Consider the following 14976-nt stretch of genomic DNA (forward strand, 5'->3'; position numbering starts at 1 on the left):
CGTTGGCATGGAAGATGGATCTCCACCCTGTCACTTTCAGTCTGGAATATCTTTAGGTTCAAAATGAGTCTCTTGTAGACAGCATATGGATGGGTCCTGTCTTTTTATCCAATCTGCAACCCTGTGGCGTTTTAATGGGAACATTTAGGCCATTCACATTGAGAGTGATTATTGAAAGATATGAATTGTCATCATGTTGCCTGTGAAGACTTTGTTTTTATAGATTGTCCCTGTAAATTTCATTTCTATATCACTCTTAGGGTCTTTCTCCTTTTATAGAACCCCCCCCCCCATAATTCTTTCAGGGCCAGCTTAGTGGTCACATATTCTTTCAGTTTCTGCCAGTCTTGGAAGCTCTGCATCTCTCCATCCATTCTAAATGACAGCCTTGCTGGATAAAGTATTCTTGGCTGCATGTTCTTCTCATTTAGTACCCTGAATATGTCTTGCCAGGTCTGTGTGGATAGGTCTGACGTTATTCTGATGTTCCTCCCTCTGTACGTAAGAAATCTCTTCCCCCTAACTGCCCTTAAGATGGTTTCCTTGGTTCTAAGATTTGCGAGATTTACTCTTACATGCTGGGGTGTTGGCCTGTTTTTCTTGATCTTGGGAGGGGTCCGCTCTGCCTCTAGGACATGAATGTTTGTTTCATTCCCCAGATTACAGAAGTTCTCAGCTACAATTTGCTCATATATATCTTCTTGCCCTCTCTTTCTCTCCACCCCCTCAGGGATTCCAATAATTCTGACACTGGAACGTTTCATGGTGTCACTTATTTCTCTGATTCTATTTTCATGGATTCTGACTTGTTTTTGCCTGGCCTCCTCTTTTCCCTTTTTGTCTATTAAATGGTCTTCTAGGTCACTAATTCGTTCTTCTGCCTCACTTACCCTACCTGTTAGATTATCTAGATTAGATTGGATCTCATTGATAGCATTTTTAAGTTCTGCCAATTCAGCTTTCATTTCTGCCCTTAGAGACTCTATGTTGCCATTAATTGATTTCTCTGTTCTAGCTATTGTCTTCACAATTGCTAGCCTAAATTCCATCTCCAACATCTTGGTTATATCTGAATCCATTTGTAAGTCTGTGGCATAAGTCAATAGTCTCTGAGTCTTTCCTATTTTGGGGTTTCCTCCTCCTAGTCATTCTGTTGAGGGGTGGTTGAGGGAATGTATAGAGTCCAAATTATTGACCACAACCCAAGCAAGATGTACCTGTTTTATAGGGACCTTAGGGTTGATGTCCTCTTGTTTTCCCAGCCTGTCTTCTGGTGGAGGGGCCTGCCACATTGTTACTCAGGCTACCCTGTTTGTTTGGGCAGAGTTGCCCTGCCCTTTGTGGCAGGGGATGGGCTCAGTGAAAACCGGTTTTTTGGGGCTTTTGTTCTCTGGTGGCTTTCCCTGGCGGCTTTCCTCTGTCTCTTCCAAGAGTCAGAGCAGAGGAGACCGTTTTCAACCCTCTGCCTCAGAGCAGAGAGATCACAGTTTGTTCTTTAGTGAGCTCTTCAGGCCACACTGTCTCCATTTCTGTCTGTCTGTGCTGCTATAAACTGCAGCGTCCTGGGTTGTGCGCCTCTCAGCAGTGCTCCCAGTCCTCGCCTCCAGGTTGGGGCACGTCTCTCTCTGCCCTTTGTGCTTCTAAAACCGCCAGCCGCCCCCAGTTCGCACGCATGGCCCTGCTGCTCCGGTTTCATTCGGGGCTGCCCTAAAGTCCCTTTCCCCGTCGCTACCAGTCTGCGAGTCTGTGCCCAGTCCCCAGCACAGGAAGCTATCGCTCACAGGCAGTGTAGGATCCTGACGGCTCAGCTCCCTCACCCTCCCATTTAACCTCCAATATCTGCCCGCCGAATCACGGCTCCCCACTTCGTACCAAGAAACCCACCACCTGCGATATTGTGTTTGTAGAGATCCAGATCTATCTTCTTTCTTACTTCTCAGGCTGATTTCATGTGTGTGTGTTCAGAGTGGTCTGGCAGATATCCAGCTCAATTCCGGGGACCGGTTGGAATAGGTTCCCCACTCCTCTGTCATCTCCCCCCCCCCCCATCCTTGTTTTTCTTTTTTAAGACTGTTTTGACCATTCCGGGTCTCTTGTGGTTCCATATAAATGTTGCTATTATTTGTTCTAGTTCTGAAAAGGAAAAACGGCATTCTTTTGTTTTTATTTTCTTGATTATTTATTTGAAAGAGCGAGCAAGCAAGCACAAGCAGGGGAGTTGTATAGGGAGAGGGAGAAGCAGACTTCCTGCTGAGCATGGAGCCTGATGCAGGGCTCCTCCATCCCAGGACCCTAAGATCACAAGCTGATCCAAAGGCAGGTGTTTGAGCCACCCAGGCACCCCTATTTTATTTATTTATTTGAGAGAGAGAGTACAAATGGGGGTAAGAGCAGAGGGAGAGGAACAAGCAGACTCTGTGCTGAGCGTAGAGCTCAATGCAGGGCTCAATCCCACGACCCTGAGGTCATGACCTGAGCTGAAACCAAGAGTCAGACACCCAACCTACTAAGCCACCCAGGTGTCATTGAAAGGTGGCATTCTTATGGACCTTGAAACTCTAAGCTTTTTATATTTAAGGAAGCTATTGCTTTTGTGCAGAAATTGCTGTTAAGCATTCACATTTTCAAATTCAAAAAGATTGAGGTAAAATACAACTGTGTACTGAAGGAGCATTGCTTGTAACACACAGCTTCAATGCACACACATTCAAAAGCTACCATTTAATCCTATTTTGTGGCATGTACTATGAACTTGGCAGAAAATTCAACCAAATATAAATACAAATAATTTGTAACCTGTTATTTCTGATTGATAAAAAATTATGAATACATAAGCTTTCACACTCACATGCAAACACATACTATACCAGAAAAAAATCTGACATATTTACTGCTTAAAAATAAACCTGATTTCCCTTTGAGGTAGAAGCTAATCCCCATTTCTGAATGTTCTGAAAGCCACCCACAAAGGAAATACTCCCAATGTTCTAGGTTTCATTATGATATCCCTAAATAAAGCAAAGTTAATTAATTAAGTCATAATAGTATTGCAGGTATATCCAATATTGAGGTTATTAACCTGGTTTCAAATCTATATACCTGAAGGATCATCCCGATATAGTGATAAATATACTGATTTATGTAAATCTGTAATTTTAATATTTCCATCAATATTGAAAAAAATCTGTTCCCTAGTGAAAAAAGTACTAGTTTTTAGCTTTGAGACAAATGAACAATAAGGTAATATTGGATTGGACATTGGTAAAAATCAAATCAATACTGAAAATAAGAAAAGAGCATGTGAAAGCTAAGTTCCCACCTTATAGATAAAATCAAGAAGGTGATATTTTTAAAATCATGTCAATTATGAAAATAATAAAATTTTGTTTCTGCTCTGGTTTAATATTTTTGGTTTCTTATCAAAGTTACCTACATTCCTTGTATCATTATTTGACATTCATCAGTTTATTCCATTATAATGCTGCTAAAATAGGTTTCTACTTTTTTTTTAATTTAAATATCACATTTTATCTCATTTTCAGATGTGGACAAGGATGGAAAGGAAATCGATGCCACATCAAGGTTAACACTTCCCCTGAAGATTTCACATACACTCAGAATAGTAGGTGACATTGTGACTAAATAATTGTTTAAATTTGGAGTTTTAAATGTTTTTCACTGCGTATTTATCTTTTTTTAATTGGTTTGAAATTCCAGATATATGGGCTCTCCTGTGCATTGGATTAGCTTTCCTGATGATTCATACTATAATCGCAGTTGTGTGTTTTCTTACAAACAGAAAAGTACCAGTCAGGTAAGTGATGCCTTTGATTGCTGAATAAAATATACTGTGGCAGAACAATTTTCTGAAACATTTCATTTGCTCGATTTTTCTTTCACTGCATTTACATGCAGGTAACTAACTTTAGTGTTTCTGCTTTGTGGATTTATTTCTTTCTGGGCAGAATATAGGAGCTACTTAACAATAATCATTCTTCTTTTTTCCGTAAAAAGCCTTAAGTTTACTTTTCACATTATGTTAAAAGCAGTTTTGATGACAAAAAGAAAGGGAATGTGGCATTCTCCACAGATTAAAAGACATAAGGGGATGAGTGTCCCACGTGCTGGTGGTGTCTGGGGAAGGCAACAGAACTGCAAAAGAAATGCTTTCTTGGCCTTCCAAGTGAACTCTAAACATCAGTGTTTCAGGTCAAGACTCCCAGGTTCTAGGTAATATACAGAACAGAGACCAGGAGCTGCTGTACCCAAAGGAACTCATGCAAAACTAAGAAGACCCCAATTACTGGAGGGAGAGAGTCTGGTAGGATAGTGGAGTAGGAGGATCCCAAGCTCACCTCCTCCCATGCATACACCTAGATAACAGCCACAGCAGTGCAACTAACCCAGAAAATGACCCAAAGACTGGCAGAACAGGCTCTGTACAGTTAATTCTAGAGCAGTGGCCACATCAAAAATGGCAGGAGGGACAGAGAAACAGTCAAGAAACAAACTCCCACATGATTAACCACAAACAGGAGGTACACCGCAATCATGAAGCCAGAAGAGGAACAGACCCCACACCAGGCACCCCAGACATGAGGGACCTGCATTGGAAAAACAAGTCCCCGTAATATTTGGCTCTGAAAACAAGTGGGGCTTAACTTTTGGAGTTTTTATAACTAGCAGAGCTTAAAACTGGGTACTTCAAAAATCAGTAGGTTGTACTCTGGAAGAGCTGGAGGCCAATAGGAAACTGAGTCCCCATCCTTAAAAACAGAACATAACAAACAACCCTGCCAAAATATAGCAAAGCAGCAGCAATCTGAAAATTACTTGGGGCATGCATGAAGTAGATTTCTTTACTAATCTCAGAATGCATGCTGCAAGGGCAAGGATTTTTAGGAGACTTATCCAAGAATATAAGAGCTGGCAGGTGACATTTCTCCTCCCTGCCAGCTTAGACAACCAGACAGCTTCAAGAATGAGCACGAGCACTCATTATCTAGCTTGCTAACACTGTATACCCTACCTGAAATTCTCCTATGGATCTGCCCCCATTATACCCACCCAACTGGGCAGGAGCCACTCCAAAGCAGTGACTGTCAAAACTCATTCTACAAGTAGCCCTGCTAGGAACCAGTAACATTCCCCACCTACCCTGCTAACACCACATGCCCTGCATTCTACAGCAGATCTATTCCATTCAACCTGCTCCACTGGGGAGGAGTCCCTCCATCGCAGCTTCTGACAAGTATTATCCTGCAATCAACTACAACAGTGAAAAACACCACTCCAAAGGGACTCCTGCTCTGGGGAGAGGGGAAAATAACCATATACACCAGTTCCACTGCAGCCCCAGCAGGGGACTATGGACAGACATCTGATCAGACTGCCACCACCACCCACCAATAAAAACCTCACAGGGAGCAGCACAAGGAAAAAGCCCTATAGTTCAGGGTCACTGCAACCCTAACAGACTGGGGGCAGATATTTGGTCTCATTGAAGACCCCATTCACCAATGAAAACCTCTCAGGAAACAATGCAGGAAGAACGTCCTACAATTTGATGCTACCACAGCCCCAGCAAACCGGCTGATGGCAGGCATTTGGTCTTAACCAACTTAAAGCCCAAGGCAACCACAGATTGGCCCCTTAACAGCACAAGGACCATACCCTACCCAGAATAGAGAAAGGGGGCCACTGTAGCCAACTGGACAGAAGACAAGGCTCAGCCACAACAGGGTGCATGCTATACATAAAGGAAACAACTCTGTAGCAACAGGCTCTGGTGAAGACGGAGCAGTGCTCTAAAACGCACCACGGGACGTCTTCTTTGTAAGGCCACTAATTTTAAATCAGAAGACATAAATGATTTTCCTACTATAGAGTAATAAACACAGAGATAAACAAAATGAGACAGAACAATAGGTCACAAATGAGAGAACAGGACAAAATCACAGCAAAAAAGCTAAAGGAAAAGGAGATAAGCAATATGCCTAACAGAGAACTCAAAGTAATGATCATAAAGAACTTACTGGACTAGAGAAAAGAGTGGAGGATCTCAGTGAGGCTTTAACAAAGAGATAGAAAACATAAAAAAAAGATCCAGAGATGAAGACCTCAATAACTGAAATTAAAAATACACTAGATGAAATGAACAGTAAGAGGAAGCAGAAGAACAGATCAATGACCTGGAGGACAGAATAATGGAAAACAACCAGCTGAACAGCAGAAAGAAAAAGAATAAGAAAAATTGAGAATAGGTTAAAGGAACTCAGCAACATCATCAAGTGTAATAACATTCACATTATAGGGATCCAAGAAGAAGAGAGAGAAAAGGAGGCATAAAATTTATTTGAAGAAATAATAGCTGAAAATTTCCCTAATCTGGGGAAGGAAACAGAAATCCAGATCCAAGGGGCAGAGAGAGCCCCCAACAAAATCAACCCAAGGAGGTTCACACCAAGACATATAATAATTAAAATGGACAAAAAATATTGATAAAAATTTCAAAAGCAACAAGAGAACAGAAGACAGGTACCCCATAAAGCCTCTTAGCTATCTTTTTAGCAGAAACTTTGCAGGCCAGAAGAGAAGGGCATGATCTGTTGAAAATGCTGAAAGGAAAAAATACCTACAACCAAGGATACTGTATCCAACAAGGCTATCATTCACAATACAAGGGCTGATAAAGAGTTCCCAAATAAATGTTAAAAATGCCCATCACCACTAAACCAGTCATACAAGAAATGTTAAAACAGAGTCTGATTGGAAAGAAAATGTCATAAACAGAAGATAAATTTGAAAAGAGAAAATTTTCATACGCAAATACAAACATAATAAAAATTACCAGATTTGGAGCACCTGGCTGGCTCAGTCAGAAGAGCATGCAACTTTTGATCTCTGGGTTGTGAGTTCAAGCCCCAAGTTGGGTGTAGAGAATAAAATAAACTTTAAAATAAACAAACGTACATACTAGATTAATCATATATAACTCAAGTACAGAGGTTAAAACACAAAAGCAGTAAAATCAATTATATCGCTAAACATTAGTCAAATTATTAAAAAAAAAGGATGCAAAGTATGATATCATATACATAAAACATGGAGGGGGGTAAAGATTTTGTGCTTTTAGAATGGGTTCCAACTTAAGCAACCATCAACTGATGTAGATTTCTATACGCATAGGATGTTATACATCAACTCAATGGTAACCAGAAATTAAAAACCTGTAACAGATATGCAAAAACATAAAGAGAAAGCAATTCAAGTATATCACTAAAGAAAGCTAGCACACCACAGTGGAAGAGAGCAAGAAAAGAAAGAAACAGGGAAGAACTACCCAAACAACAATAAAACAAGTAACAAAATGTCAGTAAGTACATACCTATTGCTAATTACTTTGAATGTAAATGAACTAAAAACTCTAATCAAAAGACACAGGGTGACTGAGATAAAAGAGCAAAACCTATGTACAAGCTGCCTACAAGAGACTCACTTCACACCTAAAGACACATGCGAATTGAAAGCAAAGGATGGAAAATCATTTACCATGCAAATGAAGCAAAAAGAAAGCTGGGTAACAGTACTTAATAGCAGATAAAATAAACCTTAAACAAAGACTGGTAACAAGAGACAAGGACACTACCCAATGATAAAGGGAACAATCCAACAAGAGAATATTAACAATTGTAAATATTTACACACCCAACATGGAAGCACCTAATACATAAAAAAAACTATTAAGAGACAGTAAGGATTAAACTGACATTAATATAAACTGACATTAATATAATAATAGTAGGGGACTTTTAACACCTAACTTACATAGATGGATAAATCATCCAGACAGAAAATCAACAAGAAAACAGTGGCTTTGAATGACACATTGGACTAGATGGATCTAACAGATATATTCAGAGAACCCCATTCAAAAACAACAGAATACACATTGTTTCCAAGGGCACATGGGACATTCTCCAGAGTAGATTGTTAGGCTACAAATCAAGTCTCAGCAAATTCAAAAGTACTGAAATCATATCATTCATCTTCTTTGACCACAACAGTATGAATGTATAAATCGATCACAAGAAAAAATCTGGAAAGAACACAAATACATGGAGCCTAATGACACGCTACTAAACAGCAAATGGGTCCAAAAATCTTTGAGATGCAGCAAAAGCTATTCTAAAAGGGAAGTTTATAGCAATATAGATCCACCTCAAGAAGAAAAATCTCAAATAAGCAACCTAACCTTACACCTAGAGGACCAAGAAAAAGAAAAACAAAGCCCCAAACCAGCAGAAGGAACAAAATAATATTAGAGCAGAAATAAATGAAACAGAGACTGAAAAAAAATAAGAGAACAGATCAATGAACCAGGTACTATTTTTTTGAAAATATCAACAAAACTGATATACCTTTAGCCAGACTCATCCAGTAAGAGAGAGGACTCAAATACATAAAATCAGAAATGAAGAGGAGAAATACCCATTGAAACCACAGAAATACAAACAATAATAGAGATTTTGAAAAATTATATGCTAACAAATTGTTCAACCTCGAAGAAATGTATAAATTCCTAGGAACATAAAACCTTCCAATCTGAATCAGGAAGAAATACAAAATTTGAACAGACTGAATACTACCAATGAAATTGAATCAGTTCAATGAGATACCACCTCACACCAGTCAGAATGGCTAAAATTAACAAGTCAGGAAATGACAGATGTTAGCGGGGATGCGGAGAAAGGGGAACCCTCCTACACTGTTGGTGGGAATGCAAGCTGGTGCTCTGGAAAACAGTATGGAGGTTCCTCAAAAAGGAAAATAGGGCTACCCTACGACCCAGCAATTGCACTACTGGCTATTTACCCCAAAGATACAAATGTAGTGATCCAAAGGGGCACACGCACCCCATTGTTTATAGCAGCAATGTCCACAATAGCCAAACTATGGGAAGAGCCTAGATGTCCATCAACAGGTGAATGATTAAAGAAGATGTGGTATATGTATACAATGGAATATTATGCAGCCATCAAAAAAACCCCCAAATCTTGCCATTTGCAACTACGTGGATGGAACTAGAAGATATTATCTAAGCGAAGTAAGTCAATCAGAGAAAGACAATTATCGTATGATCTCACTGATAAGTGGAATTTGAGAAACAAGACAGAGGATCATAGGGGAAGAGAGGGAAAAATGAAACAAGAGAAAACCAAAGAGGGAGACAAACCATAAGAGACTCTTAATCTCAGGAAACAGAGTTGCTGGAGTGGAGGGGGGTGAGAGGGATAGGGTGGCCAGGTGATGGACACTGGGGAGGGTATGTGCTATGGTGAGTGCTGCAAACTGTGTAAGACTGATGAATCACAGACCTGTCCCCCTGAAACAAATAATACATTATATGTTAATAAAAAAAAAAAAAAAGAACTTGTATCAGTAATCAAAAAACTCCTAAAAAACACAGGTCCAGGAAGAGATGGCTTGAAAGGTGAATTCTATCAAATATTTAAAGAAGAGTTAATACCTACTCTTCTCAAACTATTCCAAAAAAATATAAGATGAAGGAAAGATTCCAAATTCATTGGACAAGGCCAGCATTACCCTGATACCAAGACTAGATAAAGACACTACAAAAAAAAGCAAACTACAGGCCAATCTTTGTAATGAACATAGTTGTAGAAATCCTCAACAAATATTAGCAAATCAAATCTGATACATTAAAAAAATCATTCAGGCTAAAATTAAAAAGTCAGGAAATGACAGATGTTGGCGGGAATGCGGAGAAAGGGGAATCCTCCTACACTGTTGGTGGGAATGCAAGCTGGTGCAACCACTCTGGAAAACAGTATGGAGGTTCCTCAAAAAGTTGAAAATAGAGCTACCATACGATCCAGCAATTGCACTACTGGGTATTTACCCCAAAGATACAAATGTAGGGATCCGAAGGGGTACATGCACCCCAATGTTTATAGCAGCAATGTCCACAATAGCCAAACTGTGGAAAGAGCCAAAATGTCCATCGACAGATGAATGGATAAAGAAGATGTGGTGTGTATACACACACACACACACACACACACACACACACACACACACAATGGAATATTATGCAGCCATCAAAAGGAATGAGATCTTGCCATTTGCAACGACGTGGATGGAACTGGAGGGTGTTATGCTGAGCGAAATAACTATCAGAGAAAGACATGTATCATATGATCCCACTGATATGAGGAATTCTTTTTTTTTTTTTTTTTAAAGATTTTGTGTATTCGAGACACAGAGACACAGAGAGAGAGAAAGCATGAGCAGGGAGAGAGGCAGAGGGAAAGGGAGAAGCAGGCTCCTCACTGAGCCAGGAACCCAATGTGGGGCTCGATCCCAACACCCTGGGATCATGACCTGAGCCGAAGGCAGACGCTTAACCATCTGAGCCACTCAGGTGCCCCTGATATGAGGAATTCTTAATCTCAGGAAATGAACTGAGGGTTGCTGGAGTCGGGGGGGGGGTAGGAGGGATGTGGTGGCTGGGTGATAGACATTGGGGAGGGTATGTGCTATGGTGAGCGTTGTGAATTGTGCAAGACTGTTGAATCACAGATCTGTACCTCTGAAACAAATAATGCAATATATGTTAAGAAAAAAAAAAAAAAGAAGATAGCAGGAGGGGAAGAATGAAGGGGGGGAAATCGGAGGGGGAGATGAACCATGAGAGACGATGGACTCTGAAAAACAAACAGGGTTCTAGAGGGGAGGGGGGTGGGAGGATGGGTTAGCCTGGTGATGGGTATTAAAGAGGGCACTTTCTGCATGGAGCGCTGGGTGTTATGCACAAACAATGAATCATGGAAAACTACATCAAAAACTAATGATGTAATGTATGGTGATTAACATAACAATAAAAATTTTAAAAAAAGATGAGCATAACAAAAAAAAAGGAAGTAATCAAGGAAACAATACAGTAAACTTAAGGTGTTCCTCTTAATATTATAGAGGAGTTTCTGCCTGTTGGCGAGTAATTTGTTAAAGTTTGGTGTTGGGAAGTAAGTTTTCTGAGATTTCCCAAATGCCTGAGACTAGGTAGCTCTTATTATGATTCCCAGAGCACATCACATCGCTGGAGAAATAAAGTGCAGTCCCTATACAAAAAAAAAAAAAATCATTCACCATGATCCAGTGGGATATATTTCAGAGATAACAGTGGTTCAGTATTTACAAATCAATCAGTGTGATCTATCACATTAACAAGAGCAAGGATAAAAACCATATGATCATCTCCATAAATGCAGAAAAATCATCTGAGAAAGTATGACATCCATTCATGATAAAAACTCTCAATAAAATGGGTTTAGAGGGAACATACCTCAACATGATACAGGCCATATATGAAAAAAACACAGCGTTAACATCATACTCTGTGTTGAAAAACTGAGAGCTTGTCCTCTAAGACCAGGAATAAAACAAGGATGTCCACTCTCACCAATTTTATTCAACAAAGTACTGGAAACCCTAGCCACAGCAATCAGACAAGAAAAGAAATAAAGGCATCCAAATTCATAACAAAGAAGTAAAACTTTCACTATTTGCAGATGACATGATACTATCTATAGAAAACCATAAATACTTTACCAAAAAACTACTAAAACTGATAAATGAATTTGGTAAAGTCACAGGATACAAAATTAACATACAGAAATCTACTGAATTTCTATACACTAATAATGAAGTAGCAGAAAGAGAAATTAAGAAAACAATCCCAGTTACAATTGCACCAAAAATAATAAAATACCAAGAATGAACTTAACCAAGGTAAACTTCCTTACTCTGACAACTCTTAACAAATTCATGAATGAAATTACAGATGACAGAAACAAATGGAATATTCCATGCTCATGAATTGAGAGAACATTGTTAAAATGTCCATACTACCCAAAGTAATCTACAGACTTAAAGCAATCACTTTCAAAATAACATCATTTTTAACAGAACTAGAATGATCCTAAAATTTATATGACACCACAAAAGACCCCAACAGCCACAGTCATCTTGAAAAAGAAGAAAACTGGAAGTATCACAACCCCAGATTTCACGATATACTACAAAGCTGTAGTAATCATGACAGTATGATACTGGCACATAGATCAATAGAACAGAATAGAGAGCCCAAAAATAAACCATGCTTATATGGTCAATTAATCTATAACAAAGGAGACAAGAATATGCAATTGGAAAAAGACAGTCTCTTCAATAAATGGTGCTGGGAAAACTGGACAGTTACATGCAAAAGAATGAACCTGGACCACTTTCTTACACCATACAAAAAAATAAACTCAAAGTAGATTGAAGATCTAAGTGTGAGACCTGAAGCCATCAACTTTGTACAGGAAAATACAGGCAGTGCTTTTTTTGACACATTTTTCTGGATATGTCTCCTCAGGCAAGAGAAACAAAAGCAAAATTAAACTACTGGGATTGTTTCATAAAAAAGGCTTTTGCACTGCAAAGGAAATAACTGACAAAACAATAAAGTAACCTACTGAATGGGAGAAGATATTTGCAAATGATACATCTGATAAGGAGTTATCATCCAAAATATATCAAGAACTTTTATAACTCAACTTCCAAAAATAATCTGGTTAAAAATGGGCAGAGGATCTTACCTCAGTGTCAGGTCATGACATTTTTCCCAAAGGAGATATCCAGATGGCCAACAGACACATGAAAAGATGGTAAACATCATCTAATCATCAGGGAAATGCAGATCAAAACCACAATGAGATATCACCTCACACCTAGCAGAATAGCTAAAATAAAAAAAGACAAGAAATAACAAGTGTTGAGGAGGATGTGGAGAATGAGGAACCCTCATACACTGTAGGTGCTAATGCAAATTGGTACAGCCACTGTAGAAAACAGTATGGGGGTTCCTCAAAAAATTAAAAATAGCATTACCCTATGATATAGTAATTCCACTAGTGAGCATTTATCCAAAGAAAACAAAAACACTCATTTGAAAAGATATACATATCTCTATGTTTACTGCAGCATTATTTACAATAGCCAAATTATGGAAGCATCTCAAGTGTCCATCATAGATGAATGAATAAAGAATATGTGAAATATGGGCACCTGGGTGGTTCCATCAGCTAAGCATCTGACTCTTGATTCAGCTCAGGTCTTAATGTCAGGGTTGTGAGCTCAAGTCCCACGTCAGGATTTGCACTCAGTGTGGAGTCTGCTTGGGATATTCTCTGTCTCCTTCGCCCTCTCCCTCCCATTCACGCTCGCTCTCATTCTCTCTAAATAAAATCTTAAAAAAAAAAAAAAGATGTGACACACACAATGGAATATTTCTCAGCCATAAGGAAGAAATAAATCTTCCCATTTGCAGTAACATGGATGGATCTAGAGGGTATAATGCTAAGTGATATAAGTCTGTCAGAGAAAGACAAATACCATATAATTTCACTCATATGTGAAATTTTATAAACAAAGAAAAAAGAGACCAAGAAATAAGACTCATACATAGAGAACAAACTAATGGTTGTCAGTGGGAGGTGGGTGGGGAATGGGTGAAATAGATAAAGGGCATTAAGAGTACACTTACCTTGATGAGCACTGAGAAATGTGTAGAATTTTTTGAATCATTATATTGTATACCTGAAACTTAATACTGTATATTTTTCATATTTGAATTAAAAACCAAAACCAAACGTAACAAAAAGTAAGAAGAGCTTACAATCTACATTGCCATTCAGGATCCTGGGAGCTTCCTGCCCAATATCCATCTTCCTATTACCCATATGGGATACAGGTCACCCCAATAATGAAAATGATTTTTTCCATGAACTGAGCAAGATAAGGGCTCAGAATAAGATTTAATAACATTTTAAGAAATTAAAGAAATGAATCATCTCTTGCATGCCAAAATGTATGATCAAAGATTTAGATCTACAGCAATACCAATGTGTCACAGAATACTGGATAACTGTATTTTCCTTGGTGCCAATTTTTTGTATACTTGATGAATTCTTCTCAGATCACCAGCCTGCAATCATGGTAATTAGCAGACACCAATCTTGATATCATCAATTAAGGCAGTTATTATGGATCTATGGTTTCATCAGGAAAAAAAATGACATCTTCAATCTATTACTATCAAGAAGATCTTACTCATCTATTAATTCTTTAATTATTTCTTATGTGCTTGAAATAGACCAATGTGGATACAAACATGAATGAGAAGCAGTCTGGATTTAAAGGAGTTTGTAATCTAGTGAGAAAGATACACACAAAGCTTCTAAGTGAAATACAATTTTGTGCTAGAATGCACAGATGTATTAGGATTCTCTAGAGAAAGAGAAATGATTAGATAGATATTCTATTGCTTCTCTGTGTATGTGTATGTGTATATATGTCTTTATCTTAATATATTAACACATATAATATAGAATATTGACAAATTATATAAATATATTAATACATTTTGATAGAAGATATCTTAAGATAAACATATTTCTATAAATATTAAATCATACTTATATAATATTAATTTTCAAGTTATACATAATATTAATGAAATAATTTTAATTATAATAATTTAAAATATTAATATATTGAAATAGAGATTAGTATCTTTGAAATAGAGATTTTAAAGAATTGGCTCATATAATTGCGGGGGCTGGCAAGAATGAAACTTGTAGGGCAGGATGCTAAGTTGGAAATTCAAGCAAGAGTTGATGGTGCTGGGCGCCTGGGTGGCTCAGTTGGTTGAGCGACTGCCTTCGGCTCAGGTCATGATCCTGGAGTCCCTGGATCGAGTCCCGCATCGGGCTCCCTGCTCGGCGGGGAGTCTGCTTCTCCCTCTGACCCTCCCCCCTCTCATGTGCTTGCTCTCTCATTCTCTCTCTCTCAAGTAAATAAAAATAAAAAAAAAAAAAAAAAAAAAAAAAAAAGAGTTGATGGTGCTGGGTT

The 14976-nt window shown here is 38.5% G+C and overlaps 1 protein-coding gene across 1 annotated transcript in view; it reads left to right on the forward strand.

Moving 5' to 3' along the window:
* MALRD1 (MAM and LDL receptor class A domain containing 1) overlaps window positions 1-14976 on the forward strand; it is an 803589-nt gene that overhangs the window by 761883 nt on the left and 26730 nt on the right. Inside the window, exons 38-39 of the mRNA XM_032425534.1 lie at window positions 3543-3622; window positions 3718-3814. Of these exons, the coding sequence (XP_032281425.1) occupies window positions 3543-3622; window positions 3718-3814 (177 nt within the window). The remainder of the gene's footprint in view (window positions 1-3542; window positions 3623-3717; window positions 3815-14976) is intronic.

The sequence above is a fragment of the Phoca vitulina genome, unplaced genomic scaffold, assembly GCF_004348235.1.
Source record: "Phoca vitulina isolate PV1807 unplaced genomic scaffold, GSC_HSeal_1.0 scaffold33, whole genome shotgun sequence".
In the NCBI taxonomy this organism is placed as follows: domain Eukaryota; kingdom Metazoa; phylum Chordata; class Mammalia; order Carnivora; family Phocidae; genus Phoca; species Phoca vitulina.